Source organism: Uranotaenia lowii, chromosome 1 (genome assembly GCF_029784155.1).
Source record: "Uranotaenia lowii strain MFRU-FL chromosome 1, ASM2978415v1, whole genome shotgun sequence".
Lineage (NCBI taxonomy): Eukaryota > Metazoa > Arthropoda > Insecta > Diptera > Culicidae > Uranotaenia > Uranotaenia lowii.
This window is the reverse complement of record NC_073691.1, coordinates 3,454,276-3,474,820: the sequence shown is the minus strand read 5'-3', so window position 1 is coordinate 3,474,820 and position 20,545 is coordinate 3,454,276. Positions and strand designations below refer to the sequence as shown.

Genomic DNA, 20,545 nt, shown 5'->3' with positions numbered 1-20,545 from the left:
TGTCTTATTAGGACGTTCAAGGTATAATCAAAGTAACGAGAGTTTGTAATGGAATGAATGAACCCAAAAGTTTCAAAATGCCACAAAAGAAAAATAAAGTCCCTTGTTACATTTCCAAAGGCTAAGATAACTTGTGGAACCAAAGGCTTACCAATCATTATCGAATATCGTCAATGAAGAGCTAAATTTAACACATCGCCTATGATATTAATAAAATTGCCATGGAATATAGAATACCTTTTCGACTAAGCAGGTATATGACCTTCTGGTCAAAATATGGCTGCAAAGAAAACAGGACAATTATTGCGAGTAGTGATACGATGCCATCGATACACTCCTATCCTAGTGCCCTAATGCTTGATGGTAAGCTGTACTCGTATAAACTCGAGTTTAGTTAGATGGATTGGCCATGAGTTGCAACCAGATGTTAACAAGATTTGCAGAGAGGCACTTGAAAGAAATCCAAATGGCCATCGAAAAATAGGCATGTCCAGTAAGTATTGGGCCAATATTGTATCCGTTGATTTGTGAATAGAAAATCAACCGATGATTACTTTTAGCTAAGCGTGTAAACTAGAAGCATCACGAAAAAAAGCTACTTGGATAAATAAGGCTCGTAAAAAGTAAACAGTCCAGTATAAGTATTGCTTTGTGCTGATCCTAAATAAATTTTAACTTTAAAGAGTATCGGCAGCCTAATCCTTCAAAAGTAAGACCGCCAATATTTGAGAAAAGAAAACAGCTTTTTGCTACTGCAACAGTCCTGAGTCATGATGTCCTGTTTAGTGCCGTTCTGCCAATCGGTGCCCGCCGTAAGTCTGCGGAGGTTGCCGCAGAACAAGGTTCTCGCTAATCGATGGCTCCAGGCCATTGGAACTGGTTGCGGATTGGGCGCTATCGATCATCACCAGCATCTCGATAGACTAGGCGTCTGTGGAGAACACTTTCAAGCACCATCGGACAACGCCAGCGACACCTACCAGGAACCAAGCCGGTTTCATGATAGGCAAGCTTTGGATTTGATTTGATTTGTGATAATTTTACTTATTAGGATTTTTCTTTTTTAGTAAAGGAAACTTAATCGAAGTCTACTCCTGTCGATTGTGTTTACAATTCTACCCTCGGGAGGATTTGTCAACGAATGCTTTGTGGTCTGAAGATACCGAGCTGTTATCGGTTTTGTGCGATGTACTGAAAATTTCTCCTTTAACAGAGGATTTCACCCGTTTGATTTGTTTGCCATGCTTGGCTCGTGTAGAGATATTGAAATCACTCCGAAAGATGTATTTGGAAAGCGATAGAGATTTTCGTAATGTTACAGGTTATATGCAGGACTACAATTTGGCACTTCAAAACGAGAAATCTTATAATACTTGTATAATGGAACAAAAAGTTTTTTCAAACCCAAAAGAATCACCTAATCGTGAATTAACGATATCAATATTGAGAGTAGAGAGCATCAATAATCTCACGGAAAAAGACAGCAAAAGTGAAGCCAAATCCTACCGATGTCGTCACTGCGAAGAAAGTTTTTCGCTCATATCGGACCTGAACAGTCACGCCAGCCAAACACACGGCGACGAGACGCCTCACATGTGCCCGGAGTGCAAGAAATGCTTCCGGTTCCGACACAACTTGCTGAAACATCAAAACTATATGCACAAGAATGTGAAACGGCCGGTGTTCGAGTCTCATCAAAATAGAGCAAAGTGCAAGCTGTGCAACGAAACACAAATCACGACGAAACAATTGGCCAAACACATTAAACTGGCACACCCTACCGAGTCCTATCCATTGGTGCAGTGTCCGGATTGTCCGCGCACTTTCACCAGCCGGCATCAGATGAACAGGCACAAACAAATTCACACCGATCGCTTTGCCTGTGAACAGTGCGGCGAGAAACACGTGAGCGGTCAGCGGTTGAAGGCGCACGTGGAACGCCATCATCTCAAGCAGGGCCAGCAGTTCTTGTGCGCGGAGTGCCCGGGGAAAACTTTCAGCTGCAGCGAGTCGCTGCGGGTACATTTGGTGGAGCACGTAAAGGAAAAACCTTTCGTGTGCGAACATTGCCAAAAGGCTTTCGCCAGAAAGAGCAAACTCGAATGTCATATTAAGTATGCGATAGATGGTATGATTTGGATTAAATGCTTACATTTTTTTTATTTACAGAGCCGTTCATCTTGGGATCAAATCATACCAATGTCCGGGTTGTAAGAGGGCGTTTGGCTTTTCTCCCAATCTATGGAATCACAAAAGAACCTGTAGTCAATTCATTGCTTTGAACGGTGGTTTGAAAAATTAACTTGGGATGGTTGACCCCTAATTTTTTGACGAATGTATAAACTATATTTTAGTGCAAGTCCAACCGAAACCATTGACATATAGGTTAATCTCAATCGATGATGGATGGATAACGAAATGCATTTTATGAAGATACAGAAAAACTTTTTATTAACAGAAAATCTATAGAGAAGCCCCGTGCAGTCTAGATTCGAACCGTGTTTTAACATTGGCAATTCTGTCATACGTACTGCTTTCTCCGTAGCAGAGAGTTTAGGAAACTTTGAACAAACCAAAATAACAGAATTGTGAGTCCAACACTCAACGAAATCCACACTTTGGATGTATGTTTTCCCACACATACGCCTTAAAAATTGCTCAACGCTTAGATTTCATATGTCACACATAAAATTTATGTTCAGCATATGAAGTTTATACGCACCACATAAATTCTATGAATTTCATCTTCGAAAATATTTTTTTTTTTAAAATGGCCGTACTGAAGAAAAATTTGGCGTACCCGTTTTAATTTTCAACACAGATCATCTGTGGTGTCAATCAAAATATAATTATAAGGTGAGTAATCGGTAAAAAAAACACTGAATCTTTCATTGATCTGTTTTAATCTCCTCCGCAGGAACCTGGCTTCTGACTACCGCTATAGCAGACTAGCGCTAAAATAAAATATGTTCCACCGTAACATGAGGAATTTCGGTGAAAAGCGGATGTCGAGAGAAGAAGGTAAATTAAGAATTCTTATGATTTTTCTAGCGTGCTTGAAAATGGGATTACTTTTGCAGATTCCGGAGCCTGGTGGCGATCAAAGCCGTCGATATGGTGTTCCAGACTAATATGTTAGACGAACGGGCCGCCGAGGAATGATCCTTGACCACATCCAGGTCTGAGCTGCTGATTTTCCAGAGTATCTCGACTATATATTTCCTTTCCAGGGAAATAGGAACATGTACGTATTATGTTCAGCAAGGACATTTAATTAACAATAAATAATATGAGAAAGTCTCGATAGCTAAAACACATATTCCATTTTCATCCGAAAAACTTACTCGGACAAAACAAAACGCCTTGAAGTACGCAGATATTTGAATGTAGGCTTATAACATGTATGTGTAAGATATACCTTTTATGTGTCGCATATAAAAATTATTACATTGAATTCTATATGTGTGGGCACGTATTTTCCAAATGGGAATCAAATTGCAAAAATCTATAAGGCAAACACATATTCCCAATATGTCGATTTTTTGCAGTGAAGTAAGTGGTCTTGGTCTGATGAAAGAAGAAAAATAGCCAAACCCAACGATCATGTTACTGATTTACGAGTGTTACAACGTGTTTCTATTTGTCTCTCGGGTCTCGGTGTTGCATTTAAGGTTATAGCTAAGTTATTTATTAGTCATAAAATATTTCACGATACGAGCGATTGGCAAACTAACACATAAAAACCCATCCCCACATAGAGTAAAATTAGCGTGTTGCTATTATGAAACCAAAATCGGTTAAAATCTGCCAAGCGTACATTTTGATGTTAAGAGCACCCAAAAAAGGGGAAAGTAAATGCAGCGTGCAACAAGAGCTGTCAAACGGGCCACGCGGAACAGATCCGCCATCTCGTTCCAAGTACCGTCGTGAATAGACGGAGAAAAGTGCCTTCAAAATCGGGAAGTGGTGTATTGCGTGCGAAAAAAAAAAACCCGGTCTTACCAGCCGAAGAAGCCCGAGGATCGAGTCCAGCATCAGCACCAGCAGGAGGTATGTAACCCCGGAATTCGTTGGCGCAAAGCATTGGAAAAAAAAAATGCAATTTTTATTACAGCTGCTACGCTGCCAACAAAGGAAAACCCGGCCACGCCACGTGCATTCTTTGCACGGAATCCAGCCAGCAAAGCATAGGTAACAACCCGTACCACAAAGCCATTCCCAAAAATCATACCGGCTCTTTTATCGCTTCTAGCGCAGCCCATTGTGAGGAAGCTCGATTCCCCGGTCAGGAGCTCAAGGAAGAGAAGGCAAGCGTCAGGAAAGGGTCGCAGAGGTAATTTGCCGAATAGAACAGAGGAAGAAAAGGGATCTGGTAACTTATACGGGCTTTCGCGAAGGCGGCCCTTTTTCCCCCTTTTATTCTTCATAGTGCTGGATTCCAAGGCGGTTTCGGGCACTGCTCCGGTGGCATAAATTCCGGCGCACATCCCCATTGGCCCGAGAGCCGACAGTCGAAGGAAAAAATCAGCTGCCCCCTGGTAGTTCCCAGGAGGCGCCGCAGGCGTAGGGCATTGGCACGCGAGCCGAACAACCCAGACGAAGATCAGCAGCCCCCTGGTAGACCCCAGGAGGCGCCGTAGGCGAAGGGCCAGAATTCATGCAGTGCTGCCAATCGGTACTCTGAATCGCCGAGCAGCACCACAATAACTCGGACGCCCGGAACTCTGCCGTGAAGAAAAGTGGAGGTCTTCCGGCAGAGAGGGTCCACGGCCGAGCAGCAGCAGCAGCATCAAGGTGCCACCAATCGGCTCCGGTCTTTGGACGGCCGAGTAGCAGCAGCGGCGCCAAGGTGCCACCAATCGGCCCCAGGCTTAGGGCGGCCGAAACAGCAGCAGCGGCATCAAGGTGCTACCAATCGGCCCAAGGCTTAGGGCGGCCGAAACAGCAGCAGCGGCATCAAGGTGCCACCTACCGGCCCCGGTCGTAGGGCGGCCAAATAACAGAATAGGCAAGAGGTGCCATCCGATCGGCGCTCTATCAAAAGGCGGCGGACGCATGCAGGGCAGGCGAGGTGCCGTACGAGAGGGATCCATTCGGCGAGAATGCGGTGAGTACACGCTAATAGGGGAATGTGGGGTGTGTTTTGCCAAAATTCATTGAAGCCATTATTTTTCATTCATGTGGCATCGCCCACGAATAGCCTCTTCTACAAATGGCGCCCAACAAAAACGAACCGCTTAAGTTTTGTTCGGGAAAAATAAAATATCATTTGTATTTGTGATGATATTAGTATGTTTTTTGATTGTAACAGTAATTTAGTTAAACCTACTGTTATGTTATTATTATTATCGCTCAATTTTTGTATCGTATCGTAATTTTGTAATCTGTAAGTCCACATTTGTCTGGTTTTTTGATCCTAATAAACCTAATAAAGAATGATGAATAAACAAATTGATTTGTATCATCTTAATGATGAGGAGATGGAATATGAATTGGCCTTGCGCCATGTTTCAAATCTAGCCCCATGCTCTAGAAGAGCTAGGGTTGTCAAGTTAAAAGCTCTTGTCCAAGAGGACACCCTTAGAGACACCATTTATGTTAATTCGGAACACGTAATGTCGCCGGAGTTGAACATCGAGGTCTGCCAGAGGGCAGTTGTTGAATTGAGGAATCAGGTCGATTTAGCTACCCAGAGTAGAAACGCCGATCAAATGGCTTGCGCGAAATCGAGATTGCTTCATTACCGGCAAAGATTATCACTGATTCCAGTGGTCGCGAATTTAGAGGAAACGCGTAGGGTCGTGTGCGAGCTTGTAGAGACGCTGCTAGCTCAGATAGAGTGCGTGAACAGTGCAGTCAATATGGTGCTAAGTGAAACGGAAAACACTAGTCTTTCTACTAGTGTCCCGACCATCCAGGCAGAGAACAGTAGCAGTAGGGATGCCTGCGATGCGTTGACGATTCCACCGAGGCCACAAGCAGCCGGAAATGATGAAGGAGCACGAGCACGGATGCAAGAAGCGGATGTTGAGCCGTCTTCTCTTCCGTTCCAAGGAGGCAGACAAGGACAGAGGGACTCGGAGGAAGTAATCATCCGGAGGTCGGGTAGTTCGGCTGGTCTGGCTGCTGTGAACGTTCTGGACGAACTGCGGTTCGACATTCAACAACGACAAAGGAGGCAGCAGCAGTTGAACGACAGCTTTACAAACCGAAGTGGTAGCAACTACGACAGGCGGATGCAGAAGGCGATTCACAATTGGCCTTTCAAGTTCCGAGGCGAAAAGGACACCACGTCCCTCAACATTTTCCTAGACCGAGTGGAGACATTTGCCAGATCAGAGGGAATCGACGATCAGACACTTCTGGCTTCCATAAAGCACCTGTTGCTTGAAGACGCCCTAGACTGGTACTCCAGAGCACTTGCCCAACGTCGCCTGTATTCCTGGCAAGCATTTAAACAAGAAATTCGACGTGAATTCCTGCCTAGTGGATACGCTCAGATCCTGAGGTTAGAAGCCAGCTTTCGTTTTCAAGGTGCCAACGAAACGTTCGATAAGTTCTTCCGTGACATCTCTACACTATTCCGCTTCATCGATCCACCACTTACGGAAGAGGAGAAGTTATTCATAGTCAAGAAAAATATGAACATGGACTATGCAACAATAGTAACAGCCGCTCAGCCAAAGACACTGATGGACCTGGTCAACGTCTGCAGCAACTTCGACGAAACAAGGCTATTGCTGAACCAGCAGCGCAGAATTCCAATTCCGCACAACCACTTACTAGAACCGAACTTCGCAACACCAGCAACAACAAGTCGGTCGCAGCAACACCAGCAGCAGCGTTTCGGGAGATTGCAAGCAGTGGAGGCGGACGAGCAGTTGTACGGAGCCACATCATACTCAGCACCATCGCATCGGCTTCCAATACAACAGCCACGCTTCAACAGAGTACATGCGGTGGAGAACGAGGCCCAGCAAGGTGCGGCTTCAACGTCAGCTATCCAAACTGAAGCAGATCTAGTGGATCCAGAAGAAGCAAACGGTTTGCAAGGGGACTTCAACCAGCTGTACGAGCAAGTTTGTGCCATGAAGCTTCAACTGGAGCGCAGATCGAATCGTTTCAATACAGGACTACAGCAGCAACACTCTCTACAACGACCGGAACAGCGTCAACAATCGCCCACAACTTCGGCAGGTCAGAACAATTTGGTGAATCGGCAAGGCAGTCAAGCGGAAAACTATCGAATACAACATCCGTTGCAACAGCAAGCTAAATGGGCGCCGCGGCAGCAGCTTCAACAGCAGCAGCAGCCACAACAGCAGCAGCTTCAACAACAGCAGCCTCAACGGCAATTCCAACAGCACTATCAACCACAGCTCCAGAACCAGCAGCTTCAGCAAGCAGGCAGCAACATGTACGATCTAGATCCTGTTCAGCATACAGCGTACCGCCCAGCGCTTTGCTGGAACTGCGATGAGGAGGGGCATAGGTTTCCGGATTGCACGAAGGCACAGGCAATTCTCTTTTGCTACAGATGCGGTCGAAAAGGTTACACGTTACGCAGCTGTCTTGTTTGTAACAGCGAAGCGGAAAACGCCGCAGCGAGGAGGTGGTAGATGGAGGGCCAGATTCTTCGCAACACAGCTATCAACCTTCAATACCTCCCGACTTACTAGACATCAACTCTATCATTATCAATCCCGGACATGACAATCGTCCACACGCCGTTTTGGACGTTCTTGGAAAGAAAGTCACAGCTTTGTTGGACAGTGGTGCAAACTGTTCTTTGTTAGGTGGCAGTAAAGCACAGATCGTAGAAGAGCTTGGACTGCGAAAAGAAGCACTGAACGGTGGGATCAAGACAGCGGATGGAACGCCACACCAGATCAATCACTTCACACGTCTGCCAATATCGTACAACAATCGAAGCGAAATTTTGCCGGTTCTACTCGTGCCTAGCTTGCCAGATTGCGCTATCATGGGCATGAACTTCTGGCAAACGTTTGGCGTCAAGGCAGTGTGCTTCTCGATAATGAACAATGAAATTGAACAAGATGCAGAACCGATGAAGGCGCTTTCACCAGAACAGCAAAAGCGACTAGACCAAGTGGTACGCATATTTCCGAAGGCAGAAGATGGTAAGCTTGGCAGGACGCAGATCTACGAACATCAAATCGACGTCGGAAATGCGCCGCCAAGGAAGCAACGGTACTACCCAATGTCACAGTACGTCCTAGCGGAAGTCAACAAGGAAGTCGACCGAATGCTATCCCTAGACGTGATCGAAGAAGCAGTGTTCTCGCCGTGGAACAATCCACTGGTAGCGGTTAAGAAGAAAGATGGCAGATACCGGGTATGTTTAGACGCAAGACACCTGAACTCAATCATGGTGAACGAAGGTTATCCGATACCGCAGATCTCCGCAATCATTAATAACCTCGGAGGATGCTCGTACATATCTTCAATTGACTTGAAGGATGCCTTCTGGCAAATGCCGCTCCAACAAAAGTCACGACCCTTAACAGCATTCACTGTACCATCCCGTGGTCACTACCAATTTAAGGTTGTTCCTTTTGGCATCTGTACGGCAAGTCAAGGACTCGCAAGACTAATGACACATCTTTTCGCGGACATGGAGCCATTCGTCTTTCATTATTTGGACGACATCATTATCTGCTCCAAAACGTTTGACGAGCACGTAGCAGTTCTTCAAGAAGTGGCAACCAGACTACGTCAGGCGAATCTCACCATTTCTCCGGAAAAATCCAAGTTCTGTCGCCAACGCATAAAATATTTGGGCTACGTTCTCAGTGAAGGAGGATGGAGGGTCGACGAGGAAAAGGTGGAGAGCATCGTCAAATTTCCAGTTCCAAGTACACGAAAGGAAGTTCAAAGATTCCTAGGCTTATGTGGATGGTATCGACGCTTCATTCCAGAGTTCTCACGAATCGCTGCACCAATCACGGAGCTCACGAAAGCCAAGATCAAATTTCGATGGACAACAGCAGCAGAAGAAGCTTTTCTAAAACTCAAGTCAGCTCTAGTCACCGCGCCAGTACTTGCGATGCCGGACTATACAAAACCGTTCTCGATAGCATGCGACGCTAGTGACGTCGCGATTGGTGCTGTATTGACGCAGGACGTCGAGGGAGAAGAACACCCGATCAGTTATTTTTCCCAGAAGCTATCTTCGTCGGAGCGAAAATACACAGTTACAGAAAAAGAGTGCTTAGCAGTTATTCGTGCGATAGAAAAGTTTCGTGGGTATATAGAAGGGGTACGTTTCGTCGTCTACTGTGACCATTCCGCCCTCAGCTACCTGAAAACTTTAAAGAACCCCACAGCTTTGATGAGCAGATGGCTTTTGAGACTCAACGCGTTCGACTTCGAAATCAGGTACCGGAAGGGCAGCTGCAACACCGTACCAGATGCGCTATCCAGAGTAGTCTGTTCGCTAGTGTTTTCAATATCCGAGGAGAATGATCCATGGTACAAGAACATCGTCAAGCAGGTGGAAAGGAAAGGCGATAAATATCCCGATTTCCGTATCGCGAACAACGAGCTCTACAAAAATTGTCATTGTAAGGATGAGGCTGGTTTAATCACGCATCGATGGAAGAAAGTTGTTCCGGAAAACCACCGAGCAGAACTCATTCGTCGATATCACGACGCACCATCAGCAGCGCATCTAGGATTCCAGAAGACGTGGCACAAACTACAGCAGCACTATTACTGGCCGAAGATGCAGGACAACGTCGCCCGTTACGTCAAAGCATGCACTACGTGCAAGGCTAGTAAAGCGCCCAATATAAGAATGATGCCGCAGATGGGGAAGCTCAAGCCAGCAAAGGTACCGTGGGAGTTAATATCCATTGACTTCGTCGGGCCGCTCACCAGATCTAAGAAGGGCAACACAGTTCTTCTGGTCATCGTCGATTGGATCACCAAATACGTCATTGCTCACCCGATGCGAGCAGCCGATTCGAGCAAGATGGTCGAGTTTTTGGAAGAAAAGGTGTTCCTCAAGTTCTCCAGACCGAGGATTATTCTATCAGATAACGGCAAGCAGTTCGAGTCGCAGGTGTTTCGGGCGCTGCTAAGCCGTCACAACATCATCCACATGAAGACCGCTTTCTACGCACCGCAGGTCAACAACGCCGAGCGAGTGAACAGAGTTCTTATCACTTGTGTTCGATCGTTGTTGGAGGAAGATCATCGAGAGTGGGACAAGAACCTGGCCGCCATCACCGCAGCTATCAACAGTGCGAAGCACGAATCAACCGGAGTCAGCCCGCACTTCGCCAACTTCGGCAGGGAACTTCTGTTGCACACGGACCTCTACACTCTGCAGGACTTGAACGTGTCGGACGATCCAAAGGTCGCGCAGGAGATGCGGCTATCCACGATCAACAGGATTCACAAATTCATCCAACAGCGGATCAAGAAGACCCACGAGAAGACAAAGAAGCGCTACGATCTACAAAAGCGGACTGTGTCCTTTCAACCGGGCGAGCTAGTATGGCGCCGCTCGTTTGTTCTTTCTTCGAAGGCGGACCATATCAACAAGAAACTGGACCCCAAATTTATTCCAGCTATCGTTAAAGAAAAGCTGGGAGCCAATCTCTACACTCTGGAGGATGTCGTGACCGGAAAGCGAGGTCGCTACCACGTGAAGGACATCAAACCAGACTAAGATATTCAAGCTATGTAAGCAACAACGCTGACCACAAGCTCACGCGGAGCACAAAATACGAAATGGAGAAGGCTGAAGGACCAACATCGTCTTTGAAACCTCGCCCCCAACAACTCGGAGTAAATTATGCAGAACTCTTCCATTCGAACAACTCAATGAAGCACAGCTGATGCTAATTCGTCGCTAGGATACCGACGAACACAACGAAGTAGGCGTTTATGAAGGAGACAACGGCCTTGCGCGAGACCAGCGTCGGCTGAAAGGACTCTGAGAACTCTGCCAGGAAGTTCGTCAGAACTTGGAGAGGGCTGGCAACCTTGCGTGGGATTGCCGCCACTCATTGTCCAGAATGCAATCCTGTCATCTTGAAGCAGCGTAGCAGCGCAGGGGATAGTAGCACTGGTGAGCCACCGTAGCCAGGCGCTATACACCATCGCAGAGAACCCATCCAGGTTCGGGATATTGGAATGTTCGGAAAGTCAAGTACAGCAGCTCCAAACACCACGTCGCTGCAATTGAAAGGATTGTCAGGACATCAAGAAGAGGATTCAGCACCATAGAATACAGTTAAGCGAAGAAGTTGTGAGGAGTAGACATCATGACGGCCGCTACTACCATATCGACTCTCTCTCGCTAACTGTCAAAAGCCACACGCCAATAATCTAGCTATGACCGCTACCCAAGGTAGTCAACAAGAGCCTCCCGAGGTGAAAACACGCCAGTCGTTACTACTACAACTAGGAGATCATCCACCAACCCTATCAATCTCCAAATCAATACAAGACCTCCAGCTATGACCACAGCCAACGCCTGTCAACCAAGCGCAACAGCGCAGGAAATACCGTTAGGCCGATCGGGAAAAATCGTGCATCTGGAAAACGCAGCGAGCAATATCTCTCATCTACCTCCTCGAGAGTACAGTAACAAGTCCAGCTATGTCCGCTACTCAAGGTAACCAACAAGACCATCGCCGATGTAAAAATACGTCCATCGTCAAATCCACAACTATCTGCCATGCTCGACGACTCCGGAAGAAGGCCCCGTCTGAGGGAGCTCATTCGCAGCAGCAGCAATATCCGATTTTGTCCCGCAAACACGAACCCTGCTTATTCAGCACAGTATCAACAGGACGAATCAGGACAACGCCCAGGGTAGCTTGAAAGAGGTTGCAAGATTCCTGCTGACTTTCTCCTAGTCCGGAGGACCATAGCTGACCAGGCTTCCCAGAAATAAGAAAACCGAACAAGTACATCTACAAGGAACTCCCGATTAAGACCTCCCGATTAAGACTACCCGATCAAGACTACCCGATCAAGACTACCAGATCAAGACCATCTTCAATCAACCATGACAACTCCCGATTAAGACTTCCCGATCAAGACTATCTTCAACCAACCATGTCAACTCCCGATTACGACTTCCCGATCAAGACTATCTTTAACCAACCATGTCAACTCCCGATTACGACTTCCCGATCTAGACGAAATTCTCAAAAGTTATCTACCAACTTTGTCAACACCACAAGCTATGAGAACACCATCTACCACGGTCCACACCCCAAAATACGCGCAGCGGAACCACAAATTACCCTCGCCTGAAATGGTGTCGACAGTTCAACTGTCCGATTCAGACTTGACCACAAATCACCAACCTCACAAAATGATACATAATGGATCATGCACAGTTGTCAAGGGGGTTGCCAAGGAAATATCAAAAGGAACGCGATCTGGAGGCGCGGTATAACCTCTATTCCGGGCCCTTGGTAATTAAGAGGATTAAATCCCTCTTTTCCTTAGACTTCTGTTGCTTTTAGTATAAACCAGTTAAGTTCCCACCTAAATTTCGTTTGTTAAGTTCTATTTGTAAGATCTAGGTTATTATCTCTATCAATAACCATTTGATTTTGGATTTTCGTATGCTGCTGAGGTGGATGTTATTAAGTGGATTGTTTTAAGGATTCGAAGGAGTTTCTTTCTGCCAGATATACTGGTAATTATCGACACATTTGCCATAACTCGTTGGCTTAGATTTGATTTGGATTTTGCCAAGACCCGTTGGCGTAGAGATATAGTTTATTGTCTTTAGTTTTGAAGAAACTCACCACTGCAGGGTGACATCAGTACGAGGTTTTCTCGACACAGCCGTCGATTTTAATATCTCCTTCGAACTCCTAGTGGCGTGATTATGAATTTTTCATGGATCCTTATCATGATCCATGAAAAATTCTACCAAAGCAGCAATGTTGTGTTGCATTTAAGGTTATAGCTAAGTTATTTATTAGTCATAAAATATTTCACGATACGAGCGATTGGCAAACTAACACATAAAAACCCATCCCCACATAGAGTAAAATTAGCGTGTTGCTATTATGAAACCAAAATCGGTTAAAATCTGCCAAGCGTACATTTTGATGTTAAGAGCACCCAAAAAAGGGGAAAGTAAATGCAGCGTGCAACAAGAGCTGTCAAACGGGCCACGCGGAACAGATCCGCCATCTCGTTCCAAGTACCGTCGTGAATAGACGGAGAAAAGTGCCTTCAAAATCGGGAAGTGGTGTATTGCGTGCGAAAAAAAAAACCCGGTCTTACCAGCCGAAGAAGCCCGAGGATCGAGTCCAGCATCAGCACCAGCAGGAGGTATGTAACCCCGGAATTCGTTGGCGCAAAGCATTGGAAAAAAAAAATGCAATTTTTATTACAGCTGCTACGCTGCCAACAAAGGAAAACCCGGCCACGCCACGTGCATTCTTTGCACGGAATCCAGCCAGCAAAGCATAGGTAACAACCCGTACCACAAAGCCATTCCCAAAAATCATACCGGCTCTTTTATCGCTTCTAGCGCAGCCCATTGTGAGGAAGCTCGATTCCCCGGTCAGGAGCTCAAGGAAGAGAAGGCAAGCGTCAGGAAAGGGTCGCAGAGGTAATTTGCCGAATAGAACAGAGGAAGAAAAGGGATCTGGTAACTTATACGGGCTTTCGCGAAGGCGGCCCTTTTTCCCCCTTTTATTCTTCATAGTGCTGGATTCCAAGGCGGTTTCGGGCACTGCTCCGGTGGCATAAATTCCGGCGCACATCCCCATTGGCCCGAGAGCCGACAGTCGAAGGAAAAAATCAGCTGCCCCCTGGTAGTTCCCAGGAGGCGCCGCAGGCGTAGGGCATTGGCACGCGAGCCGAACAACCCAGACGAAGATCAGCAGCCCCCTGGTAGACCCCAGGAGGCGCCGTAGGCGAAGGGCCAGAATTCATGCAGTGCTGCCAATCGGTACTCTGAATCGCCGAGCAGCACCACAATAACTCGGACGCCCGGAACTCTGCCGTGAAGAAAAGTGGAGGTCTTCCGGCAGAGAGGGTCCACGGCCGAGCAGCAGCAGCAGCATCAAGGTGCCACCAATCGGCTCCGGTCTTTGGACGGCCGAGTAGCAGCAGCGGCGCCAAGGTGCCACCAATCGGCCCCAGGCTTAGGGCGGCCGAAACAGCAGCAGCGGCATCAAGGTGCTACCAATCGGCCCAAGGCTTAGGGCGGCCGAAACAGCAGCAGCGGCATCAAGGTGCCACCTACCGGCCCCGGTCGTAGGGCGGCCAAATAACAGAATAGGCAAGAGGTGCCATCCGATCGGCGCTCTATCAAAAGGCGGCGGACGCATGCAGGGCAGGCGAGGTGCCGTACGAGAGGGATCCATTCGGCGAGAATGCGGTGAGTACACGCTAATAGGGGAATGTGGGGTGTGTTTTGCCAAAATTCATTGAAGCCATTATTTTTCATTCATGTGGCATCGCCCACGAATAGCCTCTTCTACATCGGGCATCTTTGTTAACGCCTCTAAATTCGTGATATTAACGGCGTGTTCGTAAATTGATTTATTCTATCGAAGTGATTTTTTCTATCGATTCTGGCGTTCGTAAATCAAACAAACTGTATGCAAAAGCATGACATCTACCAAAAAATTCGATGAATCACCCAAAAAATCAATTTACGAACGCGCCGTAAATATTCAAAACTGATTTTTGTGGTATTATCACATTCTTTACGTTCCCGGTCTCTGAACCTACGAGGAATAAAGCATGAGGGTGTACCCGGTGTACCGTGAACGGCCCTAATTCTGCGCAGTCCCAAACTCTGCGCATTTTCATATTCAAACAGAAATATTTCAAGATGTGATGAACAAAATATTCATGAAAAAAGCTGAATCTCTTCAGTTACTGTTTATCTTCAAAATGCTTCCAATCATTTTGAAAACTGAAGAATTGTTCGCGAGAAATGGAATAAATCAAAATAAATGTAGGAAGCAAACGTTGAAAAATGGCCGGCGTTAGCAGTACAGCTTAAGCGTTAGGAAAACAAAAAGATCAAATGAAACCGTTTTAAACAGAATTTTCTCATTGGAAATGCCTTTACGTGAAAGATAAAATCATTCTGAACATGACTGCCAAAATATACAAGCATTAAGCAAGTGTTTGTATTGCACAGGCGAGGAATCTCATGCTCTCTCGGCGTGTCCGAAGTACATATCGCGCCGGGAAAAAATCAAGACTTCTTTAAAAACCCGCTCTAAGAAATCATATAGAGACATGCTGATGAAGTCTTTGCCAATCGTCTCAGAGAACCAGTTTGGCCTTCTAAGTGAGTATGAATCCGAAGGGGAGGATCCATGTGAAGGAACATCAGCTGGGCCATTTGTTAAAAAAAATGTTTCACAGGCTCCAAAAAGGAAACGCACAACTAACACACAACCCCGATCAGCTGCCAGCAAAGTTAATAAAACAAAAAATCCTCAAAGTGGAAATAGTTATTCTACCCCTCCTATTCAGAGACCTCCGGGTTTTAATCCGTCCCCGAAGGACTTCCCTCCACTTTCTGGTAAGTCAAAACCCCAGACTTCCCTTCAGAATTCAGGACCATCAGTAGCTAACAGGAATGCAACAATTCCCAGAGAAACTGCATCTGATCCATCGTCGAACAGTTTGCCCAGCTTTTCATCTGATGGTAAGATGAAATTTTCGGAAATTGTTGCGTTCATCTTGGACTTTTTCAGTGTACCAGCAGGTTGGAGGACTATGATTAATATGTTTGTACCTCTTTTGAGAGAAGTCTTGAAAAAGAAAGCTTGTACTATGACCCTCATCGCAGAAGCAATTTCTTTTGATGAATAACTCGTCCACTGAGGTAAGAGAAATTGTTTCTGTATTGCAATGGAACTGCAGAAGTATTTTACCAAAATTAGACTCCTTTAAAGTATTGGTACACAATTTGAATTGTGATGTGTTCGCCTTATGCGAAACTTGGCTCTCTCCAAACACTGATTTCAACTTCCATAGCCACAATATTATTCGCCTGGATCGAGATGGGCAAAGAGGAGGTGGCGTTCTTTTGGGGATCAAGAAATGCCACTCTTTCTATCGTATTCCACTACAACCATCTCCAGGTATTGAAGTCGTCAGTTGCCAAGCTAGAATTAAAGGCCAAGACCTTTGCCTAGCCTCGGTATATATTCCGCCAAATTCAAGCGTGAGCGGGAACCAATTGGCGAATATTATTTCACTTCTTCCAGAACCCCGACTAGTTCTGGGAGACTTCAACTCCCATGGCGTGGGCTGGGGTAGCTCACGTGATGATGATCGTGCTAACATGATATATGAGCTGTGCGACGACTTCAACATGACTGTCTTAAACAATGGGGAAGTGACTCGAATTAATGGATCCCAATCACAGCATAGTATTTTAGACCTTTCTTTAGCTTCTTCCTCTCTGAGCTTGGATTGTACGTGGAAGGTAATCCAAGACCCTCAGGGAAGCGATCATTTGCCTATCAATATTTCTATCACCAGTGGTCGTAGTCCACCCGAAGAGATCAATATTCCTTATGACCTCACAAAGAATATAGATTGGAAAAAGTATGCATCAGGTGTCTTTGAAGCCATCGACTCAACGGATGAACTGCCTCCGGAGGCAGAGTACAGTTTTATTTCCGGGACAATTGTGGACTGTGCAATCGGGGCACAGGTCAGACGGAATGAAAGCTCGACGATACAGAAACGGCCTCCCACTCCATGGTGGGATGGAGACTGCTCACGCGCGCGAGGTGAAAAATGCAAGGCGTTTATTGAGTTTCGCAGAACTGGATTGCCAGAGAAGTTCCAACGTTACTTGTCCTTGGAACGCAAGTTCAAGAACTTGATCAGGGGCAAGAAACGTGGGTACTGGCGGCGATTCGTAGATGGGTTATCTCGAGAAACGTCACTGCACACGCTTTGGAGAACAGCTCGAAACATGCGAAATCATACACCTTCGAACGAAAGTGAGGAAAGCTCGAGTCGTTGGCTGACACAGTTCGCGAAAAAGGTCTGTCCAGACGCAGTACCAGCTCAGAAAAACTATCGGGATACAGAGAATAGTTCCGAAACGGAGGATCAATTCTCGATGGTCGAACTTTCACTTGCGCTCTGGTCATGTAACAATTCCGCTCCCGGACTGGACAGAATCAAATTCAACTTGTTGAAGAATCTGCCAGATACCGCTAAGAAACGCTTGTTGAATTTATTCAATAAGTGTTTAGAGATGAACATTGTGCCGCATGAATGGAGACAGGTGAAAGTTATCGCCATCCAAAAACCGGGAAAACCAGTTTCTGATTACAATTCGTATAGGCCGATCGCAATGCTCTCGTGTCTCCGGAAATTACTCGAAAAAATGATTCTCTTTCGGCTGGATAAATGGGTTGAATCAAACAATCTCTTGTCAAGTACACAATTTGGATTCCGTAGAGGAAAGGGTACGAACGACTGTCTAGCATTACTTTCATCAGACATTCAATTGGCGTTTGCCCAAAAAGAGCAGATGGGGGCAGTATTTCTGGACATCAAAGGGGCATTCGATTCGGTGTCCATAGAAGTGCTATCTAGTAATCTTAACTCTTGCGGACTTTCACCAATATTGAATAATTTTCTTTATAACCTGTTGTCTGAAAAAATCATGCATTTTAGTCATGGAGAAACCAAAGTTGAACGAATTAGTTACATGGGTCTACCCCAAGGCTCATGTTTAAGCTCCCTGCTATACAACTTTTATGTCCGAGAAATCGATGCTTGTATGGCACAAAATTGTACGCTAAGACAGCTTGCGGATGACTGTGTTGTTCATATCACAGGTAAAAAAGGCACTCAAATTAAACCTCCGTTACAAGAAACTCTAAATAATTTATCACATTGGGCCAGGAATCTAGGCATCGAGTTTTCGCCTAGTAAAACCGAGTTAGTAGTTTTTTCAAGGAAGCATTCCCCTCCTCAAATAGAGCTCCTTATGATGGGTAGAACTCTAACTCAATCTCTTAGTTTTAAATATTTGGGTGTCTGGTTCGACTCTAAATGCCTCTGGGGAAAACATATTAGGTACTTGACTCAAAAATGCCAAAAGAGAATCAATTTTCTTCGAACGATTACTGGAACCTGGTGGGGTGCTCATCCACAGGACCTCATCAGGTTATACCAAACAACGATACTGTCGGTCATAGAATACGGAAGCTTTTGCTTTGGGTCCGCCGCGCAAACCCACTTGATTAAACTAGAACGAATACAGTATCGTTGTTTGCGTATTGCCATGGGTTGTATGCAGTCGACACATACGATGTGTCTCGAAGTACTGGCGGGAATAATGCCGTTGAAAAATCGGTTCTTCGATTTATCGCTACGTTTCCTAATTCGAAGTGTTACTATGAATCCTTTGGTGATAGAAAATTTGGAAAGGCTTATGAATATTAATCCGCTAGTAAAATATGTAAACAATTATGAAACTTTTAGTCAATTAGAAATAAATCCTTCTTTATTAAATTCGGACACGAGTCACTTTTACCCTATTAGCAGTTCCTTGATAAGATTCGATCTGTCCATGACCGCTGACATCCGTGGAATACCAGATCACGTCCGACCCCACGTCATTCCTTCAATCTTTGCATCAAAAGTACGTGAAATTGACCCTACAAAAATGTTCTTTACTGATGGTTCTAGAATCGACGGCGCGACTGGTTTCGCAGTGTACAATGAGCGCTTTGAAGCTTCGTTCAAGCTTCGAGAGCCATGCTCCGTTTACGTTGCTGAATTAGCCGCAATTTATTGTAGCTTGGAACACATTCGCACACTGCCCGTAGACCACTATTTCATCTATTCGGATAGTCTCAGCTCCGTTGAGGCGATTCGATCGATGAAACTGATGAAGCGCTCTTCCCATTTTTTGCTGGAAATTTCAGGGATATTGGGCGCTTTGATCGAAAATTCGTACAGGATTACCTTAGCTTGGATCCCGTCTCATTGTCTTATTCAAGGCAATGAGAATGCGGACTCATTGGCTAAGGTGGGCGCGTTACAAGGTGAAATTTTTGAGAGGATAATAACTTACAATGAATATTTTTCAATACCTCGCACTTTAGCGATTAACGCTTGGCAGTCTAGCTGGGATAATGGCACAAAGGGACGTTGGTTCCATACGATTATCCCTAAGGTTCCGACGAAGGCATGGTTTAAGCATTTTAACATGAGTCGCGATTTCATTCGCGTGGTTTCTCGGCTCATGTCAAATCACTGCCGGCTTGACGCGCATTTGTTTCGTATACAACTAGTTACAAGCAATGTTTGTGTTTGTGGGAATGGCTACCACGACATTGATCATGTTGTGTGGACGTGTGAACGGTTTGATCGATCGAGGGCTTGGCTACTGGATACCCTTAGGGCCCGAAGTAAACTACCTGGGGTTCCAATTCGAGACATCTTGGCAAACTTAGATCTTGAATATTTGTACCCTATATACAAATATCTTAAAATGTCTGACTTGGTCGTTTAGTCCTCTTCCTCTCTGTCTTTACTCTATCTAATGCTCTTTTCGTCTATTCATTAGAACAACCTCTCGTCCGACCGGTTCGATAACACCGGAATGAAGGCTGGCCAGGAACACAATACCTGCGGTAGCTTACGAAACCACGCTACAGGAAGCCACCACCGACCAAAGACGGAAATCTGTTCTCGAGAGTGACCCTACACAATCCTCTTTCCCTCCCTCTTAGTTAATCAATTAACAGTTGAGTAGCCGCGACGATTACGGCCCCCCTCTTACTAACACCACATAAAAGTGAAAGTGAATACTCGGCAAAAAAAAACTTTATGAGTTAAATGCCTTAATAAAGCTACCTGTAAATAAAAAAAAAAATGACTGCCAAAAAAAATTTAGATAAAAATGGTTTTTCAAATCAAAACAATGATTTAAGCAATGCGCAGAATTTGACACCATTTGTTTACTTATGTTCCTAATGCGCAGAATGAAAACACCGGAGAGAACTGATGTTAAGGTTGCAAGGAATTGAATGCAGGGAGTTAGGAGACGTTTAATTACAGTTTTCTAATAAGTTTGTATGAAGATAGGGTAGTCGTAAAGTTGTTGGGAGTTTCTTACGGCGTGTTCGTAAATTGATTTTTTCTATCGAAGTGATTTTTTTTATCGATGCTGGCGTTCGTAAATTCCAAACAAACGTATGCAAAAGCATATGGAAAGTGATTTGACATCTACCAAACAAATCAATCGACTGATGCATCACCCAAAAAAATCAATTTACGAACGCGCCGTTAGGAATCCCTTCGTATCTACATGTTTTGTTGACAAAAAATAGAAAATCTTGATTTCCGTTCTCTATCGTATTCGCGTGTTTATCGTTCAGTTCCAACTGTACAGACTGTTCCGACATACACAAGCGGTTCCGGCGGGCCGCGGAATCGTCCCAGCTGGGGGAACTACGCGAAGCTTCTCTCGATTCACCCGCTCACTCGCACTCGTTGACTAACTGATACTGACTGATAGTAAGCCAAATGA

At 45.4% G+C, this 20,545-nt stretch overlaps 2 protein-coding genes and 1 long non-coding RNA gene across 4 annotated transcripts; all 3 read left to right on the top strand.

Annotated features, from left to right (window-relative positions):
• Positions 1 to 76: 76 nt before the first annotated feature.
• On the top strand, positions 77 to 2,430 carry LOC129738554 (zinc finger protein 708-like). 2 transcript variants are annotated; one of them, XM_055729773.1, is made up of 5 exons: positions 77 to 493; positions 561 to 623; positions 684 to 1,006; positions 1,068 to 2,114; positions 2,170 to 2,430. In XM_055729773.1, the coding sequence occupies exons 3-5, from the start codon at positions 771 to 773 to the stop codon at positions 2,300 to 2,302; spliced, it is 1,416 nt and encodes a 471-aa protein (XP_055585748.1). In that variant the 5' UTR covers positions 77 to 493; positions 561 to 623; positions 684 to 770; the 3' UTR covers positions 2,303 to 2,430. The 2 variants fall into 2 exon arrangements, with proteins under 2 accessions (XP_055585748.1, XP_055585749.1); XM_055729774.1 differs by having other exon boundaries at positions 77 to 623.
• A 1,281-nt stretch (positions 2,431 to 3,711) lies between these two features.
• LOC129739040 (uncharacterized) lies at positions 3,712 to 5,248 on the top strand. Its single transcript, XR_008735730.1, has 4 exons — positions 3,712 to 4,050; positions 4,115 to 4,191; positions 4,253 to 4,333; positions 4,398 to 5,248. It is a non-coding gene; the product is annotated as an uncharacterized LOC129739040 (long non-coding RNA).
• Positions 5,249 to 5,615: 367 nt separating this feature from the next.
• On the top strand, positions 5,616 to 20,012 carry LOC129742421 (uncharacterized). The gene is made up of 7 exons (XM_055734321.1): positions 5,616 to 7,211; positions 7,365 to 7,517; positions 7,586 to 13,332; positions 13,397 to 13,473; positions 13,535 to 13,615; positions 13,680 to 14,389; positions 19,580 to 20,012. Exons 1-3 carry the CDS (start codon positions 5,616 to 5,618, stop codon positions 10,694 to 10,696), a joined length of 4,860 nt encoding a protein of 1,619 aa, XP_055590296.1. The 3' UTR covers positions 10,697 to 13,332; positions 13,397 to 13,473; positions 13,535 to 13,615; positions 13,680 to 14,389; positions 19,580 to 20,012.
• The last annotated feature ends 533 nt before the right edge of the window (positions 20,013 to 20,545 follow it).